The sequence below is a fragment of the Schistocerca americana genome, chromosome 8 (assembly GCF_021461395.2).
Source record: "Schistocerca americana isolate TAMUIC-IGC-003095 chromosome 8, iqSchAmer2.1, whole genome shotgun sequence".
In the NCBI taxonomy this organism is placed as follows: Eukaryota; Metazoa; Arthropoda; class Insecta; order Orthoptera; family Acrididae; genus Schistocerca; species Schistocerca americana.
In genome coordinates, this window is record NC_060126.1 from 34,436,086 (window position 1) to 34,458,111 (window position 22,026).

Consider the following 22,026-nt stretch of genomic DNA (forward strand, 5'->3'; position numbering starts at 1 on the left):
TGGTCGTAATCCGTAGTCGGGAGTCATTTGATCAGCCCGTCGAGTTTTAGTCACTTGGCGTCTAACCGATATGATCACGAGCCCAGGAGGGGCACTATAGGTGATGTCGTGCTGTTGGCAGAGGCACCCAAGTTGGTCGTAATCCGCAATCGGGACTCATTTGACCAGCTAGTCCATTTTTAGCCACTTGGTGTCCAACCGATATGATCGCGAGCCCAGGAGAGGCGCTACAGGCCATGTTGTGCCGTTGGCAGAGGCACCCACGTCGGCCGTAATCTGAAATCAGGTCTCAGTTGACCAGCCCGCCTGTTTTCAGTCACTTGGGGTGCATGTGATATGATCGCCAGACCAGGAGGGACACCATAGATGATATCATGCTGTTGGCAGAGGCACCAACGTTGGTCGTAATCCGTAGTCGGGAGTCATTTGATCAACCCGTCGAGTTTTAGTCACTTGGCGTCCAACCGACATGATCGCTAGCCCAGGAGGGGCACTATAGGTGATGTCGTGCTGTTGGCAGAGGCACCCAAGTTGGTCGTAATCCGCAATCGGGACTCATTTGACCAGCTAGTCCATTTTTAGTCACTTGGTGTCCAACCGATATGATCGCGAGCCCAGGAGAGGCGCTACAGGCCCTGTTGTGCCGTTGGCAGAGGCACCCACGTCGGTCGTAATCCGTAATCGGGACTTATTTGACCAGCCCACCCGTTTTCAGTCACTTGGGATCCAACCAATATGATCGCCAGACCACGAGAGGCACTACTAGTGATGTCGTGCTGTTGGAAGATGCATCAACGTCGGTCGTAATCTGAAATCGGGACTTGTTTGACCAGCCCGCCCATTTTCAGCCACTTGGGGTTCAACCGATATGATCGCAAGACCAGGAGAGGCATTACAAGTGATGGCGTGCTGTTGACAGAGGCACCCAGGTTGGTCGTATTCCGAAATGGGAACTCATTTGACCAGCCTGCCCAATTTCAGTCACTTGGGGTCCAACCGGTATGGTTGCGAGCCCAGGAGAGGCACTACAAGCGATGTCGTGCTGTTGGCAGAGGCAGCCATGTCGGTCGTAATCCGAAATGGGAACTCATTTGACCAGCCCACCCATTTCCAGTCGCTTGGAGTCCAACTGATATAATCGCCAGACCAGGAGAGGCATTACAAGTGATGTCATGCTGTTGGCAGAGGCACCCAGGTTTTTCGTAATCTGAAATCGGGACCCATTTTACCAGACCGCGCATTTTCAGTCACTTGGCGTCCAACCGATATGATCGCGAGACCAGGAGAGGCACTATAGGTAATGGTGTGCTGTTGACAGAGGCACCCAGGTCGGTCGTATTCTGGAATGGGAACTCATTTGACCAGCCTTCCCAATTTCAGTCACTTTGGGTCCAACCGGTATGATCGCGAACCCAGGAGAGGCACTACAAGCGATGTCGTGCTGTTGACAGAGGCACCCATGTCGGTCGTAATCCGAAATGGGAACGTATTTGACCAGCCCGCCCATTTTCAGTCGCTTGGGGACCAACCGATACGATCGCCAGACCAGGAGAGGCACTACAGGCGATGTCGTGCTGTTGGCAGAGGCACCCACGTCGGTCGTAATCTGAAATCGGGACTCATTTGACCAGCCCGCCCGTTTTCAGTCACTTGGGGTCCAACCGATATGATCGCCAGACCAGGAGGGGCACTACAGGCGATGCCGTGCTGTTGGCAGAGGCACCCACATCGGTCGTCTGCTGCCACAGCCCGTTAACCCTAAATTTCGCCTCACTGTCCTAACAGATACGTACGTGGTACGTCCAAAATCGATTTCTATGGTTATTTGTCGCAGGGTTGTTTCTGTGTTAATACTGGTAACTCTATGCAAACGCTGCTGCTCTCGGTCTTTAAGGGAAGGCAGCCTCGGCCTCTCCATTGTCCGTGGTGAAAGGTAATGCCTGAAATGTGGCATTCTCCGCCCACTCTCGGAATATTGAATTCGCTAATTCATAAATCAAATGTCCCATGCCTGTCGTGCGGCCATAATCACGCTAGAAACCTTTACATACGAATCACCTGAGTACAAATAACAGCTTCGCCAATGCACTGCCCTTTTATACCTCGTGTACGCGATACTATCGCCGTCTGTATATGTGCATATCGCTATCCCGTGACCTTTGTCACCTTAGTTTATAGTAACATTGGGGCGAAATCGCTTGAATGACGGGACATTCCGCCAAATGTCTACTACCTGAAATGATTAAACCTTCTTCATGTGAATGCAGAAGTAAAGAAAATGTTGATTACATTTTCGTCGGGTACCGTTGAAGGAATCCAGAATTTCCAATACAGTACATACCTTAACCTACCTCGACCATTGACTTAAGTTCAGTTTAATAGCATGTAACAGATTACTGATGTTCCTTCCCGCCTAAGGCTGGCTGTATGGGCCATGAATAAATGTAAACAAACTGTTTTTTTTTTCATAATGCGGGGACACCGTCTTAATATATTTCTTTAAGTCAGTACCACCATTAGAGTGTTGTTTAAGTGTTGTTTGTTTACATTGTTACATTTACACAATCATGATTTCGGCTTCAAAGTGCTATTACCAAGTGTTTTAAGTGTTATAAATTGCTTAAGATGGCATACTGTCGTATTCTTTAAAAGATTAGAAAACTTAAATTAACTTCACCACTAAAATGTACTTTAAACAACGTCAATGACTGTGGACTGTTATATTTATGGATGTAGCGAATATTATCGAGAGGTTTGTTACTCTTTATGTTTATGAGCAGGCAACTTCATAGTATACATTGTATGAGCATTGTACTTCATTGTATACAATGTATGAGCAAGCTCATAAACATAAACAGTAACAAACCTCTCGATAATCCTACATCCATAAATATAACAGTCCAGGTAATCATTGATGTTGTTTAAAGTACATTTTAGTAGTGAATTTAAAGTACATTTTAGTAGTGAAGTTGATATTAGTTAAGTTTTCTACTCTTGTAAAGAATATGACAGTATGCCATCTTAGGCAATTGATAAACACTTGATACTGGCACTTTGAAGCCGAAATCATGATTGTGTAAGTGTAAATCTAATACGATAAATAATGGCGGTACTGAATTTAAAGTAAACAAAATTTGTTTCCTACTTGTGTCCTGAACTCAAGTTGAAAACCACAGAGAGGACGAAATTCTTTTTGCGGAAAACTATTGAGAAAACTAAGAGAAGCGGCATTTGAAGCTGAATCCAGGACGATTCTGTTGACGCCAACGTACATTTCGCGTAAGGGCCACGAAGATAATATAAGAGAAATAAGCGACCTTTTTTTTTTGATTCATCACTCTCCTGATTGGTTTGATGCGGTCCGCCACGAATTCCTCTCCTGTGCTAACCTCTTCATCGCAGAGTAGCACTCGCAACATACGTCATCAATTACTTGCTGGATGTATTTCAGTCTCTGTCTCCCTCTACAGTTTTTTCCCTCTGCAGCTCTATCTAGTTGGTTCAAATGGCTCTGAGCACTATGGGACTTAACTGCTGAGGTCATCAGTCCCCTAGAACTTAGAACTACTTAAACCTACATTTCGCGTAAGGGCCACGAAGATAATATAAGAGAAATAAGCGACCTTTTTTTTTTGATTCATCACTCTCCTGATTGGTTTGATGCGGTCCGCCACGAATTCCTCTCCTGTGCTAACCTCTTCATCGCAGAGTAGCACTCGCAACATACGTCATCAATTACTTGCTGGATGTATTTCAGTATCTGTCTCCCTCTACAGTTTTTTCCCTCTGCAGCTCTATCTAGTTGGTTCAAATGGCTCTGAGCACTATGGGACTTAACTGCTGAGGTCATCAGTCCCCTAGAACTTAGAACTACTTAAACCTAACGAACCTAAGGACATCACACACATCCATGCCCGAGGCAGGATTCGAACCTGCGACCGTAGCGGTCACGCGGTTCCAGACTGTAGCGCCTAGAACTGCTCGGCCAGCTCCGTCTAGTACCATGGAAGTCATTCCCTCATGTCTTAACAGATTGCCTATCATCCTTACGGAAGCGTATACACAATCGTTTTCCCTCCCTCCATTCTCGAGTGGGTTTTCCTGCCAAATTTTGGGTTTTGTTGTTTACTGTTAGACACTAACTTTAGCCACGTGGAAACCATTTTGTTTAACAACTATGGATATTCTACAGTATGAGATTTTCACTCTGCAGCGGAGTGTGTGCTGCGCTGTGAATATTCTGTTTCAAGCTACTGAATATGTGACGCTGGTCGCTTAATCTACTTCAGTGCTAGCGCCCTCTGTAAATGTAAGATGGCCTCAGGCTATCGCTGCCCTTGCTCATATATATTCGTGCACAAATTGTGTCAGACTGGATTCACATGAGGGTATTTCCAACGGTATGTTATGGCTTTTAGCCATGTTATTCTTTTTACGTATCCTTCTGCCAATTGAACGTATTATTGCTCCATATTTTTTATTTTGTAACTCATCTGATGACGGCAGTAGATGTAATTAGTCATTGTGAATCGTGCTGCAATGCGTGAGAAGACGGACGTTTATGAATAACCTGCCACACATGATATTCCTTTACAGACTTTATATCTCCAATGGATTACCACAAATTCTCCTGTCGTAGGACTTTGTCGTTTGAGGCATTCTCTCAAATTTTTAACCTCAATTAACTAAAGGCACGCTTTCAAGTATGGGAAAGTATCTAATTTCCAGTAGTACACTTGTCTTACCTACGTTAAAAAAGTTCGTGTTTAGGGTGGTTCCATCAGTTAGGATCTTTATAAAGCTAATTTTCGTATTTGTGACTTTAACGTTAAAATTTGAGTTTTTTGCGTATCTCCATTCTTGTTGATCAGCAAACTGATTTCCTGAGTATATCCATTACATTTTATCTACGTACTAGAAACCTGGAGACCTTGTAATGTTTCTAAGTAAGTAGCGCGTAATGTGGCTGACAGCAGGCATCCCCGTAGAAACAAGATTTTTTTAATTGATAGTATTATCTAGAAATAAGGAATGAGGAGGTTCTGCGTAGAATCGGAGAGTAAACGAAAATATGGAAAGGACTAACAGAGAAGAAGAGACAGGATGATAGGACATCAGTTAAGATACATGAAAGAATAACTTCCATGGTACTAAGGGGAGCATGAAGTGATGCTATACCACTATTACGCTCGCCCGCTTTCTGCTAGACTGTCATACGCACCAGGTCTTGCGCCCCGAGATTTTCACCTTCTCCGTTCTGTATCGAAAGATCTACAAGGAACTTCTTTCCCGGATGAACATGTGCTCGGAAGTTGGCTCAACGAGTTCTTCGCCTCAAAACCTTGTGATCGATAAGTTGTCCCAGCGCCGGCTGACTGTTATACATTGTGAAGGACAACACGTTAGTGACGAGTAAAGTCTCTGTTATGTTGTGCTTAATTAACGTATGGAAAAACGCTGTGAACTTACACAGTCGAATAGAGAATGGAAGTTTGAGCCAGGCGTGGTCGTGGGTTGAGGTGAGCAAGACACGCATTCCAAGATAAATATACAGACTCTGAAGACTCACCCCAGAACACGCCATATACTTATTCTGCTGCAATTACTTTGTTTGCTTTCTCCTGCCTCCAATTCCCCCACGGTTTCTGTTTCACGACCAACAAACACCCGTATTCAAAAATATTTATTCACATGAAATCGAAGCTTGGAGGTGTTTCAATGCATCAGCACTTCTGTCTCACATATTTGCTAAACGATTCATTCTGCAGATAGAGAGCCATCACAGAAAGAAAAAATTACATCCAACAGATCACTGTGTGCAGTATGCACGGAAAACGATTTTCTTTTATTATTATAGTAATACCTTATGACTGCAGTGAATGAAATCTTATGTCTTAATCTGAAAATGAATCATACAGTGAACCTAGAGAGGGATGTAAAGAATCACTTTCATCCATGGCTAGACGCCACCAGAATTTATAAGAGGTTCAAATGGTTCAAATGGGTCTGAGTACCATGGGCCTTAACTGAGGTCATCAGCCCCCTAGAACTTAGAACTACTTAAACCTATCTAACCTAAGGACATCACACAGATCCATGCCCGAGGCAGAATTCGAACCTGCGACCATAGCGGCCTCGCGGATCCAGACTGTAGCGCCTAGAACCGCTCGGCCACTCAAGCCGGCTTATAAAAGGAATAAGTTCTCTCGATAACTATGACCTCTATGTTACCAGATATGCACTACAGCGCCATTCGATTTCCTTGCACCCAACACTTGATTCATGCCCCCGCAGATCGCATTGTGTAGTGGCGGAACTCACCGCAGGCGAGAGACGGCAGAGTCATCTGGCGGAAGAGTAGTGCGGGCAGCCGTGGGCGGCGCAGCAGTGGCAGGGGTGCGGCCGCGGTCTCCCTGCGGCCCACTGCCGTCTGCAGAGGCCGGCGCGCTGCACACAAACAGGCAGGGTGTGGTAATCTCTGTCCTCATGGGGGCCAGAGGGCAGCTTACTACATGCATCGCAGCTGGGAGATCGTCTTCACACAAACAACAGAACACACATTGCCAATGACAATAGTGGGTCTGCTAAGATGAATAACTTAGCCTCCCTGAGTTCCTCAGGCCAGTAGCTTACCCTAACAAACAACAAAAGAGAGTACAAATGATATTTAGATACGACATCAGTTATGCTAGAGTAATAGAAGAACTATTGTACAGTACAGCTGGAATACGCAACAATAAGACCAAGCACACGGAAATTGAAGCAGTAATAAACTTTGAATGTACTTATCGTGGTACTGATTTAATCAAATGGTGCTCGTAGCTCATGTGTTAGGGACCAGGCTGTAGGAGGCTCACATCCTAGTGTGTGTGTGGGGGGGGGGGGGGGGGGCAGCACCTTTCGAACAGACTGACGAAAGAAATTCAGGTAAATGAAGTGCACAGAATTTGTGATGCAAAAAAAAAAAAAAAAAAATCCAATAAAATTGTTAAACCTGCACACTTTAATTTTCAATACAGAAACTGAAACATTTCCCACCGAACAGATGTAATTCACGTTGACCATGGGGCCTATCACTGAACAGGTGAACGTTAAATGTCATCTGACAGTAGAGTCGAATGTTTGTGAAAGGAAAATGTATAACGTGATAAGAGACGATCTGTGTATACATCTACACCTGACAACTTATCAGACGTTGTGACCCCAATGAAATACAAAATTCTGTTTTACTACTGTATTCAGGGTAATCATGTTTACTAGATTGTGACTAGGAGATTTCCTTGGGAACGGAGTCAATCTGAATGAAAACAATAAGCATGAATTTACATATTGCAATGGACGAAGTCATGAAATCGTGATAACTGATAAGAATTTGTGAAAGTCAGTTGTGACTGGTGTCACAGAGCAGAAGATACTGGCTAATGTCTGGTATCTGAAAGATAACAATTGAAGGGGGCATGTACTGGTGCGTTTAATTCTCACACTGACCACTACATGGCTACCGGCAGAATACAAACCACAGCTACTGTAATAAGATGTATTGTCCATACGTGATAGTGGCAGGCGCATGTGCCATAGATACTCGCCAAAGCCGATCACCTCAGTGGTGAGAGGCTAGGAGACTCACTGGATTGGAGCGTCCTGATAGCAACACAAAGCTATTACATCCACGTCGTTGTCTGTGGATCACGCTACACGTAGTTTACACCCAGAAATAGAAATGGCTAACCACATTGTGCTGTACAGTCAAATTTGCAAATATAAAATAAATTTCGAAGGTAAATATCAACCATTAAGACACTAAGATTTGCATTTGCATCGTCAATGGAATGTAGAATAGGATATGTCGGTTGTTAATTGCACAGACTGGAACACTTCACATTCGACTATTACAGCGATATTTACCATGTGTGGTACAAATGGCTCTGAGCACTATGGGACATAACATCTGAGGTCGTCAGTCCCGTAGAACTTAGAACTACTTAAACCTAACTAACCTAAGGACATCACACACATCCATGCCCGAGGCAGGGTTTGAACCTGTGACCGTAGCAGTCCCGCGGTTCTGGACTGCAGCACCTAGAACCGTATGGCCATCGCGGCCGGCACCATGTGTGGAAAACAATGGTTTGGTTAACTATAGGTATTTTTTGGCGTAGATTCCGAATATGCAATAAAAATGGGGGATCCCTGTTTCAAAATATAACTTAAGCCCACCCGCGCAGGAGGGGGATGCATATATAATGTTGTACATATACACATCACTGTATTGATTGTTTTTTTCTCTGCTTCGACTCGAACACGAACAGCCTTTGCACAAAAACGTCGCAAACGTTACGACCTAATGTTTCCTGCACACTGCACCACTGTGTGGATTATGCCTATCAGTATAGACTATCTGATTTGTGATCTCCACACTTAGACACCCGATCTGCTGCTGCCCACAGGAAAATCAGCATTAATGACTTGCTATTGTCACATGTACTTTGAGGTACAAATCAATCTAAAAACAGCTAAAAATATCTATAATTAATAGTCTATGAATGAAGCAAAGTTAAATGTTTGTAACTTCTCATTATCTAATCTAGAAAACTGGGAAATTGGTTCATCATTCACACATAATGAAGATCACTGGAGATATGAAAGTCTTATGACTAGGAAGCTGTGTGGGAAGTTGATATCATAAGAACGAGGACTAATACGATGCAGTAGTGCATGACACCCGTTTCAGTAACGAAGATTTTGGTCAGCAATTACGACATTTCAGTTCTGAACAGTATTTCCAAACTTTACTCCTAAATAACACAGATAGAATTAGATTTAAAGCTATTGGGTTAGTGTTAGGATACTTGGAAAAGACAGCTGTGGTGGTGAGTATTTCGTTTTTGAAATTTATTTTCGTGTTAGGCTTTACTGAACAGGTGAGACTGAGATACTTCTCATTCAGTTTTGTTTTGTAAACCAGTCAGGCAGCTTAGGCAACATTACATCAAAGAGAAGAATTGCAATTTATTAAGCAGCTCATTAACTATGGCATAAATGTTTAAAAATATCTGAAAATATAGTAAACGTTTGAGATTTTCCAGGAACTAGGCTTGTGGGGAGTATTTGTACTGCGAAACGGTATGTAACTACTAATATTTGGATCTGAACATCACATCAATGTTGAATTTGTTTGGAAATGGATCAGCACGAACAACAGATGACATAGAGAGGGTCCCAGTAGAAGGAAACAGAGCAGAATTCCCCAAAAAGGCCTACCGTTTAGTAACACAATAGAGAAGTTCAAACAACACAGAGACAGTCAAGGTGAGATTTGATGGCTGCTCCTCAAAGAAGCAAGCTGAGCATTTTCATCAATAGAGCCTTCTCCCAGTGTGTGTAGTAGAGGCTAGTGTACTTAGCTACTGCATGCATCCCGAGTAACAACTAAACAGAAACAGGAAGGAAATGTGAATATCAGCCCTGATGCTGCTGTTCTGGTCCTAGGACTGGCTTATTGCATCGTGAGGTGGATCCGGAGTATGTAGGGAATATGAAGCTATACTCTCCACCACATCTACTTATGTAAACTTCTTGACTGGAGTCGTCTTTTCGTGCTTGGACTGGAAACCACACACTTCTTAGGGTATAGCATACTTCTTAAAACTTATACTTAACTCATAGTGCATCGATTGGGGAAATTAAGGGAACTTTGTAATACAACTACAGTTAGCAAACATACATCTAGCAAGAAACCACAAGAGAGATACACAATGTGCAAATCTGTAGTACTGGTGTGGGAATAGTGATTATTCTATCCATTTGCTTTATTACACCTACCACAGAGGTTAACACTTACTGTGTGGCAACATCAGAGATTATAAATACGCTGTTGGCCATCTTGAGCAATGCTACAGCCTGCAACAGAGTACATACTGCTGGTATTGGTGAAAGACTTGCTCTCCATTTTCACCTTCCCTATATGTAGCAAGACGCCATTAACATGTTCCTCCTTGTCGGCAGCAGCAGTGGCAGCCAACAACAATAAAGACCCTTTTGCATCAACAGGTTAATAGTGACCCTGTACAGGACACAGAAAAAGTGCTGCACACTTTCATGGCTTGGCTGTAAACTGTAAAGATCATATTGCCTGCCTATGTTTTGAGCAGCCCATAGTTGTGTCCACCACTTCAATGTTTCCTGTTCTGTCCACAGTCATTGTACTCCTCGTTCAGAGGCTTGATGCCGGAATCTAAATGACTAGTTGCTCCGCACATAGAATTTAACAGAACTGATGATTGCAGGTAAGGTCCCTGCAATTCATAAGGCTATGAAAAATTTGTCTCTTCCTTGATTTTCATTAGCTAGCTTACCTTTTGATAACTGTATAGTATTAAATGAAGCTGTTACATGAAGTTGAGCAAAACATCTAGAGATAGCAGAAAATGGACAACAGTGATGGAGAAAAAATTGGAGCAGCAAGAAGGAGCTGCTCGACAAAAACGAATGTTTGTAGGCAGGTTTCTACATCTGAGAGATTATGTCTATTCAGATTTCATGCCATTCGCATAATAGTGGCGCTAGTAGTAGCGCCAGTATGGGGAAGAAAATGAACCTGCGTGCATGCTAGGCATATTGGATATACAGCTGAAGATATGATCTTGATGACAATTTCCTGTGAGAGCACGGTCGTCGTCTTGACCGCAAATGTGCATCAGTCTGGTGATTCGGCCTGTTGTGCTGCCATTCATGAACATCACTGCAGGGGGTGTTTTCCAACAGGATAATGCTCGCCCACATAAAAGCTGTTGTAATACTAGGTGCTTCACAGAGGGTCGACATGATACATTGATCCGTTCGATCGCCATATCTGTTTCCAATCGTGCACATATGGGACATCATTGGATGACAACAACAGCAGCATCCACAAACAGTATAAACCATCCCTGTATCGATTGCCCAAATGCAACAGGGATGGAACTCCGTGCGAAAATCGACACGGGTACCTGTACAACAGAATGCATTTACATTTGCGTTCTTGCATTCAACATCTGGTGGTTACTCCGCTTAGTAGTGTGGCAGCATGTCATATTTCCAATGGCAAATCTACAGCTTACATTAACCTGTGATGTTAATCAGTTACATATGTTATGTAGACAAATTTGTTCCCAAAATTTCATTGCTCTATATTAATTAGTTTCTGCTTATGTGATTTTTTTCCTATCAGATCTCTCAATGTTCTATAAAACTTGTACACTAAGTATAATTATTGGCGCAGAAATACAAAAACACATAGAAATGTGCAACACAGATAAGTGGCTTGTTACATGCTTACCTGGTTTGTGCTGGAGGATCTGCGAGCAGCTGACCCAGTGTGACCACATCTTCTGGCTGAGTGCGCACTGCATCAGCCCAACCCCGTGTGGTCATAACCTGGGCGATGTTGGCCTTTATGAAGTTAACGGCGACCTGCCTGAGGCTGGTGCAGGAGTGCCTGATCGCCAGAACTGCTGTGGCCGCCGCAGTCTCGACTGACAGCTGAGCGGCCACGAGCTGCTCGCACCGAGCCTTCAGGGCCGACACGCCGTATTTATCAGCTGCTGCCAGCAGCTGGGGGGCCAGGCTGGGCAGCTGAGGGGCCTGGAGGGTGTAGAGGTAGGCGACCAGCTGGCGGAGCACCGGGCCCTCCACGTCCGGGACTGCGACCTCACCGGTGTTGGCTTCCAGTGTGTCGTGGCGAAACATGCCGCCAAACACGGGACTTCTATCGGCCAACACGGCCCTGTGCGCCACGAGACGGGTGCCGCCTGCCACGAGTGTGACGACTGCGCCGTCCCCTGCGTCCAGAAGGGCGCCCAGGTCCACAGCTGTGGTGTCCATAACCTCCTTGGTGGGTTCCATTGTGAATGACTCTGGAACATGACGTCACTCAGCAGCCCTTTCTCCCCTCATGGCGCTCTCTGTGCTTGTACGAGCCACAGGCAGGACAGTGTCAAGCGAAAAGTGGTAAATATTTTGACATCTGGACACTCGGCCTTCATGTCATGATTAGGCCTGTCTACCTTCTGACTCTAAAGTCAAAAAGTCCAGAACCAAATATAAATATCAGCCTTGAAAACGAAATATTCAGAGAGCACACTGCAGAGTGGGAAGTCTGTGATGGACTTACAACTGACCATGATCTCAATTAGTTTACAATAACAGATGCAGGTAGTGACTTAGCTGCTAACATGCAAACCAAGCGAATATGCAATCTATGTAAAACGAATTGGGAACATTTAAAGGGAGCATGCAAGGTACAACCACTGCAATAATGCAGATCTGATGATGACGCCATAGCCAACAAGTTTGTGAAAATATTGCAGATGGCACGCAGCAAGGCGATTTTGTTAGGTAGCCAAAGGTTTTTAAAATTCTCTGATGACCCCCCCCCCCAGAGATGGACAGCACACCAGGCGACAAGATACTACTGTTAACCTTAGTAGAAACAGAATAACAAAAAAAGCTGAGTTTCTATTGAGCAGCTGAACAACAATACAAGATGACAATGCACCAGAAGACATTAGAACTCTGCTTCCAAAAAGCAAGACAGTACCTTCGCTGTGAACCACTTCAGCAGCATGTGCATAATGGTGTTTTGATTTGATTTGCTCAGAAGTATATGGGCCTGGCAGTTGAAACGTCCCCTTTAGAAAAATTAATGAATTACTGTGCTGACAAACCCCTTACGTTATTTGATTTTCACACAGCTGAGCAGAACTGAACGTACTCAGACATTTCTCTCTTTACTTATTCTGATCATCACTAAACTGACACACAATATTTTTAGCGCAACGGAATCTGACTTTCAATAATCCCTACAAATGAATGGCCCTGACTAACAATAACCTATACTTTTCATGAATCACGTAACTCACAAAAATCGTCGTTACTCGAACTACTGCAAAACAGCGAGCGCCAATACTGCCAGCTAAATAAAAGATTCTAACTACTGAAGTCACTAACTACTGATAGGCATAGTTAGCAAATTAAAGATTTTGATAGAGAACAAACAATGTATTTACCTTAATAGTGATCAAAAGTCATAATATATATATCAGTTCATAACATCCAGTCTTACAAATTCACTGTCTTTACGTCCAGATCATCCGCCCTCAAAACTCCGCCATCTCTCTCCCCACATCCACCACTGCTGGCGGCTCACCTCCAACTGCGCAACGCTACGGGCTGTTCACATCCAGCTGCCCAACACTACAATAGCGACTATTCCAACAATGCCAACCAGCCACAGACTGCACACAGCACAACCAGTGATTTTCATACAGAGTGATACATGGCGTTATCAATATGAAAACCTAAACAGCCTACTTACACAGTAATAAAATTAAAAAGAAAAATAAGAAAACAACAGAGGTTGATAGAATCACAGCAGAAGTGTTGCATCAGGTAGTGGACCAGATTTTACCGCATCTATCAGCGTCATTCAACAAATTTCCTTTGTAGGTATGAGCAACCAGAATTTGCAAAATCTCAAGTATCATTAGGAAGGAGACAAAGATCCAAAACAACTTAGCTCTAACAATATCAAGGAATTTTATATAACATCCATGACCAAGGGGGAGGGGGGGTGGAAGTTGTTGGGAGGGGGAAGGTAGTGCTTTGTGCCCATCGTAAAAAATGAAAGTTGTATTAACAAAATAGTTTTGAAAAGGTAATTATGTGTAATTAGGATCCAGAACATGATAATACCTTTTAAAACACTCTTAGAAATATCAAAGCACATTCGATAATGTATCCTATGGACTTTGTAGCCAACACAAGAAATATAATAAGTACACATTTCTTTCAGTGTTGTTTACTTTTACTCTAAATGTAATTTTTAAAGGGGTAAGTATGACCCAGAACTTGGAAATACTGACTACGACTTTCATTGTGAAAGGACGTCTACTACTGTTACTTAAATTTTTAGGTTAACTGAACAGAAATATATAAAACATATGTGGTATCTGAACGAATTCATTAACAACAACAAATACATTATCAAAATTTTAAAATATAAATAAATTGACTAGATTGCAACATGGTCTATAGATGGGCATAAAGTACCCCCCCTCTCCACCTATGTTGGTATTGTAAGGGTTAAATCTTTTAGCATTATTCCTTTGGTAAATGCTCAGTACAGAGAAACGTTCCGTGCCACAGTCTGAGCTACTGTAGACAGATAATAGGCATGAACCCTTGCATTATGGTGTCACTCAAGGGTAATACATAGAGGAAGTGGTAAATCACGCAATGCATATTATGAATACCTCAGAGTAGTACATTATAAGCATAACGATTGAGAAAGCTGGGGCTTTATGGTTGCCTGCCCAGTTCAAAAGGCAGAAGCAGATGCGCTGTGCTGATTGTCTCTATAACATCCTGAGAGATTACTCCACAGACAGGCAGGACAACCTGGAATCCCTTGAATGTAAATTGTGAACACGTCACCAAAAGCTGCCCATGAACCAGCTTCAGTGCATAACAGATAATAGAGACTGCATCACATATGCAGGCGATATACTAAATACTCATACAGTATCTGCCAGTGCAAGAGCTAAACCAGAGAAAATTAGTAGGGAAGGTCTTGCAAGACTAAGTAATCGGTGCTTAGGAAACAAACTTACAATAGGAGCACACATGTTTGTATATTAGTGAACATTATCAAGACTATATAAACCAACAATCAGAATAAATGACCAACCAGTGAAAAGAGAAGATTCGTAAACATACCTTGGTATAATTATGAAGGAGAGCGCCTAGTATTCGTCTATCAGGGAGGTATTTATATCCCCAACAAAATAGCATAACAAGAGCATATCACAATGCAACATTAATCGCTATTATGGGCTACAGATTGAGCGACTCATATAGGCAGAATTTTGACAGTATGAAAAAGTACCTAGTGTTAGGCCCCTGTAGTCCTAGTGTTAGGCCCCTGTAGGCAAGCCACGTCTTGTCACCGCTCTGTTCCAGATGTCTGCCAGCAGGCGCATAGGACAACTTCACAGGCTGTCTCTGTAGAGGTACACTATTCAGATTCTCAATGAAGGTGAGCAAGTGCCACCGAAGATGTTGCCAAACTGAGGGGATCTTAGAGGGATCCCTTGCTTTTTAATTCACACTTGTGTCAATCTCTGTCCTCTGAGATCACACTTAGCTCTAACAATATCAAGGAATTTTATATAACGTCCATTACCAAGGGGGGAGGGAGGGATGGAAGTTGGTGGCAGGGGGAAGGTAGTACTTCGTGCCTGTCCAAAAGAATTATACTTATAGTAACAACACAATTTTGAAAAGGTCCCAGATCAATAGGGCTGCTTTATATCACGTTCAAATTTCGGCAAATAATTCTGAATGTCCCCTGCTGCTTCCAACCTAGACACGAGAGCAAAAATTGTGATCGCGCTGCTCTTTAAATGGATCAGATCAAGTACAGTGGGGATACAGCACAATGATGTCCCTAGAAATGGGCTGAAACGTTTGGGGGTGTCAGTAGCGTCAAAGTGTGTCACGATGTGTGAAGTCAACGACCCAAGGAAGAAGTGGTTTCATTGACACCCTTTGTCACCTTCTGAGGGCTTTTCGTGTCGATTCTGAGCAACGAAGTGTCTGATATCTTTCCTTCTGCTGTCCATAATACAACCCCCTCATTTCGAAGCTGGGTCTCGCTGTTCTGATCTCCATCGTTAATGCTTCAAAAGTAGGGGGTGTGTCGTTTTTCCCAACCTGTGACACGTCCACCTCGGTGTTGGGCGTTCTTTCGGCAAAAGTTTTAGTGAGTGTGATGTCATTAAATGTCATATGAACTTCAGAGCTCTGGCCTTTCACTCGTATGTGTCGACACATTGCTGTTCGTAGCCTCTTTGAGCCCAAGTGTGACGTCCCAGGGCTCCACACTTCTGCAGTATTGCAGAGGAAGGTTGCAGGCACCTTTCAGTCAAATTTCAAACTTGTGGGTCCAAATGGGAGACAATTAATGGGTCTCGAAAAAGTTATCCCGTAATTAAATTGCACAGTGTAGACTATTCCCATTCCCATTCCTACATACCGAGTTTAGTTGAGGAAATTCCTAATTCCATTTCATACTCAGCATCGAAGATGTCTGAAGTAGATGGTCACCATGGTTATTTAAATAAAATGTCGGATTATTCATTTACTGCATTTACATTGCTTGGTTCAACGCTGATATTTGGTGAATTCTGAAAAGAAGATTAGCTCTGACAAAACTCAGAAACAACAAACGCCTGGGAATGAAAAATATTCCTGCGGAACTTCCGAAAGCGGGAAGAAGGGATATGAAATTTTAGTTCCACAGAATTACGTGTGACAACTGTTAACAGGAAACATAACACAGATATTGAAAGAAACCTTGCATTTTCAGTCCTTAAATCAAAGAATATCTTACAAACAACTAAAATTAATTGTAACTTAGACGAGTTGCGAATGTATCATAAAATAATGTCCTCCATCGTCTTCAGAGAGTCGTGCCACTTTCTCAGAATATAAATTTGGCTTTCAGAAAGCCGAGGAATCAGGTATGGAATATTAGCTTTAAAATTAGTTGTTAAATTATTTTCCATAAATTTCACTACAACTTACATATCTGTTGTATACATACAGAAAGTGTTGGTGTTTTATTCCTACTTTCTTCAGAGCTTCAAACTTTGTTTCACCATTTCTCATTATCATAGACCGATAACTTTTATGGAAACTTAATAGAACGGGGAAGGATTTTCTAATAGATGATAGTGAAGTAATCTGGAATACATCTTAATTAAACTGGGTAAAGTCATGTGGAAGGGGTGTAACATATAAATAAATCGGTTTGAACCAAATGTGACTATTTGTGACAAAGAACGACTAATCAGTGTTGGAGTACATGTATGTGACAACCTACTGCAACACGTTTACTCGTTTTCTTACCTGGCCAGATCACCAGAGCTGTAAGAAGGAGATATGAAATAGGAAGCATAACTACCAATGAAAAAAGTTCCATCAATATAATTAAGAAAATATTAACCTCCAAAAGTGACTGCCAACAAATGAGAAAAAATGGTTCAGAAAGGGCATGTTTGGAGTGTGGTACTGTGTGGCCGTGAGACGTGGACCCAGAGGGCTTAGGGAAGGAGGCGACTGTCCCCTTCTCGCACTCTATTAGGGATTTCGCCACTTGTTATGTTATCAATCTTTTTTATGTTCGGCATGCTCTTGTAACAGCATACCACAAAATGTTAGTTTGTAGAATACTGTGACTAAGCAGAGTTCGTATTATTGGTTATCTATTTTAACTTGAACATCCCTAAAAGCAATAATATGTGAATGGAAAAAGTACTACAGATACACCACGGCTTAAGATTATGGACCAAGTTCTGAAGGATGTAAGTTGAAATAGAGCACAAGACAGACATACATGGAGACTGCATGTCTCCTGCCATCATATCCTACGACTCAGCGCTGAAGAAATGGAAATCTTCCCACACATTTTAGAACAGGGAGTTTAGTAACATATACTACTACATTATATCCCTCTCCATTACCGGTGCCATCTTTATTTAATCATATCCCAGCACCAAAAACTCAGTCACGTCATTTTAACATTCATGATTTGCTTGTGTTGCAACTTCAGTGTTATCATGTGCCACCCTCACTTCTGGTTTACATCATTATCAACAATTAAAATTTCTGAACCTTTTTTTATATTTGAGTCATCAGCCTTGTGACTGGTTTAACGTGGCCCGCCACGAATCCTTGTTGTGTGCAAAACTTGTGAGCTCACAGCAGCATTTGCAACCTACTCCCTCAATTATTTGCCAGGTGCATTCCAATCTCTATCTTCCTCTACACTTTTTACCCTATACAGTTCCTCATAGTACCATGCAAGTTATTTCCTCATCTCTTAGCAGATGTCATATCATCCTGTCTCTTCTTCTTGTCAGTGTTTTCCATATATTCCTTTCCTCGTTAATTCTGAGGAGGACCTCCTCATTCCTTACCTTACTAGTCCACCTAATGTTTACACATTCTCCTGATGCACCACATCTCAAATGTTTCGTTTCTCTTCTGTTCCGGTTTTCCCAGAGTCCATGTTTCACTACCATGGAATGCTAATCTCCAGACACACATCTCGGAAATTTTTTCCTCGAATTAAGGCGTATCTTTGATACTACTTCATTTCTCTTGGCCATGAATTCACGTTTTGTAGGTGCTAGTGTGTTTTTATGTAGTCCTTACTCTGTCCGTTATGGGTTATTTTGCTGCTTGGTTAGCAGAATTCCTTGACGCCGTCTACTTTGTGATCCCCAACTGTGATTTTAAGTTTCTCGGTGGTTTCCTTTGTGCTATTAATCACTATTTTCATTTTTCTTCATTATTTTCATTTTTCTTCTTCTCACATTCTGTTGTGTACCCATTAGACTGTTCATTCCATACAACAGATCTCGCAATTCTTCCCCACATGTGTGATGTTAATCTTTTACAGCTGTAACGACGTTTACGTCCCCTGTCTCGCTGCATGTCTCACCGCTGACTTCTCTGTGAGGTCAGCAGCGGCAGCACGTCTGAACAGGCGCGCACCCGCCCGCTACCATCTTTAAAGATCTTCAAGCCACAAACAGACGACTGCACAATTCCAAAAATATGTAGTACTCCTGGAATAATCTCATATTCGTATTTAGTACGGTATGACAGTACCTGCATAAAATGCATAAATGAATTTCCTATATTACACTGCTGCCTATAACTTTAACAAGGTTTACACACTAACAAAGTGGGTCTATTTTTATTTCATTACCAAAAAGACACGCAGATCTCTCTAGTAAATGGGTGCATTATTGCAGCTAACCAAGTCCACTCACGCTTCAGAATGGAGCAGATTTTAAATCTTGTGGTAAATAATGAAATCAAAACAGATAACTGAATTACACTCACGTAAGACACTTTTAGAAGTTCAACGAAGTTCTGATAACTATCAGACGCAAATAACAAGTAACGTCGTAAAATCCGAAGACCCTTGATCATGACTCGCTCATAGACACAGCAAGATTCCAATTAAAAAGAAAATCTACTGAGTCACTTCATCTTTACTTGTAATTTTTCATATCAGCTTACTATTGTGGTGCAGGGTGGCAGTAAACCATAAACGAACCAATTTCTTAACATTAAATCACGTATTCTTAAACGCAAAGTCGTATAACTTGCAACTGAAGAGAATTTCTTGCATCGTTTTCACAACATTACCATTGACCTGTTTTGCATGATCACAGCGAATATTCCCATAACGCAAGGATGAGTCCCTTCTCTGTGTGTCAGAAAGTGTGAATAATTACACTTCAGGTAAAAACGACTTTCTATTAGCATGGACCATAGGGCTTAACCGCGAGCAGCATATGTTTACATGAGGTTCTGTCACAAACATATTTGATGTAAAAGAATATGCACATCATTCGTGAATAGCAGCTATAATATCTGATTATAACCTTGAACTGAATTACCATTTCCTTCTTGGGGTCAAAGTTACGTTACTGAGGAGTCAGATAACGTTCCCCCTTTTGATTTATTTGTTTGTTTCTATGAGTAATATTTTTTTTATTTAGGATTACTGATACACCAAGTCTTACTTGGGAATAAACCGAAATATAAAGGGCTGTTGCCATTTAGCTGTTACGTTGTTTCGGAAGTGTAAGTTGTTCTCACATCCAGTGCTGTTTGTACAGGACTGTCGGCAATTTGTTCTGCCCTTGATTTTCTACGTGACACGAGTGCTAATGGACTTGCTGCTGAAGTGAAGCAAAATTTTTTAATGAAAGAGTATACATATCATACACCAAATCGAGAGGCTTTATGTTTCTTGTTGTGTACCGTAGACTCGAAGTAGTTTATTACGTTGATGCTTAAGCAGAAATACTTCCTTTTTATTTTATTGGAAGGGATTCGTTCGTTTTTTGTTCGTTTAGCTAGAACGCAGCTGACACACCTATATCAGAGAGAGCCTGTGGCAGTGAATCAACCTGCCAATAGAATGATACGAATATTTATTATCCCTATGAAAATGAATAAACTACAATAGTTATTTTTGATATTGCTAAAATTATACCCTTGAAATTTCATTTCGTTATTCATCACAGTTTAGAAGACAGAAAATTTTACCTAAAAATCGCAAAAGACATTCTGGTATTCCAAAACCGTTCTAGTAACGGCCCTAGATTAACTTTTGACATCATATGGAGCTTTTATGAGAAGTTCAGCTCCTAACAATCAGCCAACTAGAAACATTTATTTTATAACATTTGTGATTTTTATTTGCTGTAATGTTGGAATCTTTTAAAATTAATATGCAGTTATAGTTTGCTATGTGAGTGCGTGGGAGTGATTCAGAGAGTGAATGGGGAACATGTGAAAATTGAAAATGTTTCATTTTGTGGAGATCTATGTGAAATGCAAAAGTGTGAGAAAAATTTCTGATAAGAACCACTATTCATGTGTCATGCGTCTGAGTGAGAATGCTTTAGTAAAATGCGGGCAGAAAAAAATTAGGAACGGAATAAGTTTGTTGTTATTTTGGTTTATAATTAAATATAATATAGTAAATGGAAACTTTGCTGATGTAAAATTAGTTTATAAACTGTGATTGGACAAGAGGGAGGATTTTGCCGCGATATTCATTTAGAAATAGTGTTCTGACTGGTCATTCAGATCAATAGCAAATCAGAGCTGAGAGCTTCCCGCGCGGAGAGAGACGTCTGTTACCTGTGCGAAGACACTGCATAGAGGAGTCGCTACCGGATCATTGTACCGAACACATTATGCTACGTAGCTCTTCGCAAACAATATGTAAAATGAAGAATTATAGAGGTAAACTGGGTTTGGTAACAGTGTGTGAAATATTCCTGTCAAACTTACAAAATCCGCGAGGCATTCGTGACAGAGTAGTACAGCGAGCACTTGTGTAAAGGAAGACAAATGAATCGACGGAACGTTATCTCGCGCAAAGTTGTCGGTCGGTGACTGTTTCGATCGTGAATGATGTTCAGGACGAACTTGCACAATTCTTGTTGCTTTCTGCTAAATGTACCACATCTTTACCACTGTGAACTTGCACACAAATAATAGTGCAGACGTAAATTCGGACATGACAGCCATTTAATGAGTCTTAGTGGCAAAAGATAGTCAATAGAACTTTAAACATTTTGCTATATGAAGTTAGAAGCCGAACGCCCGATATTTATCATGAACTTCCAGGAAATGAATTTTAACTAGTGTATTGCGGCGTCTTTCTGCTACGTATTGGGTGGGGATTTCCTTAACGCTGCTTTGTGGTGCCACCTAGACAGTACCTACTACGACGGGGTGAAGGAACAAGGAACAGATAAGAAACCTATCGAGGTAGATGGCTTGAACTGTGAGAATGTGATATGGATAAGAAGGAAAACCGAACCCCGCCCCACCACAAAACGTAACGCCGTGGATGCCAGATGGGTAGAAGCCAGGTGGCAGTCATTGCCTATACTTCGCGTTGGACTGTGTTCATTTGATAAGTGCAACGGTACAACATACAGACTAAATCAAATCCAAAGTTGGAAGAGGAATTATCGACTCGAAGTACAATGAGCCACTTAGTATATGAAGAAGAGGCACTTGGTATACGAAGAAACCGTAAAGGTTAACAGGACTCACCGTAGAGTGAGGGAGGGGTGTCTTCAGGCAAGTGATGCTCGTCGCCGCAGCCAACACACAGGGCGTCCCGGCAGGTGATGGAGTCGCAGTGTGTTTAGCGACACAGCCCGCACTTCCTTACACGCCTGAAGGCAGGCTTGCACGTGTTCCACGCCTTACCGAAATGATGTGGCGCATATCAGCACGTGGTTTATCTCTATCGTCTGTCACCAGGTGCGACAATCTCGATTTATCTCAGCCCTAAGACATGCCTTGCTGTCAGAAACGCGAAACCTCAGATTTCTTTCTGTGACCTTTTTTTGAACTGGTTGCCGCGAGAATGCACAGTTC

The 22,026-nt window shown here is 42.2% G+C and overlaps 1 protein-coding gene across 1 annotated transcript in view; it reads right to left on the reverse strand.

The window, feature by feature from the left end:
• Window positions 1-21,786, reverse strand: part of LOC124545311 (poly [ADP-ribose] polymerase tankyrase-1-like) — a 32,381-nt gene extending 10,595 nt beyond the window's left edge. The window contains exons 1-3 of the mRNA XM_047124212.1: window positions 21,697-21,786; window positions 11,318-11,894; window positions 6,322-6,447 (exon numbers count right to left, since the gene is read on the reverse strand). Of these exons, the coding sequence (XP_046980168.1) occupies window positions 6,322-6,447; window positions 11,318-11,883 (692 nt within the window). The 5' untranslated portion in view covers window positions 11,884-11,894; window positions 21,697-21,786. The remainder of the gene's footprint in view (window positions 1-6,321; window positions 6,448-11,317; window positions 11,895-21,696) is intronic.
• Window positions 21,787-22,026: the final 240 nt, after the last annotated feature.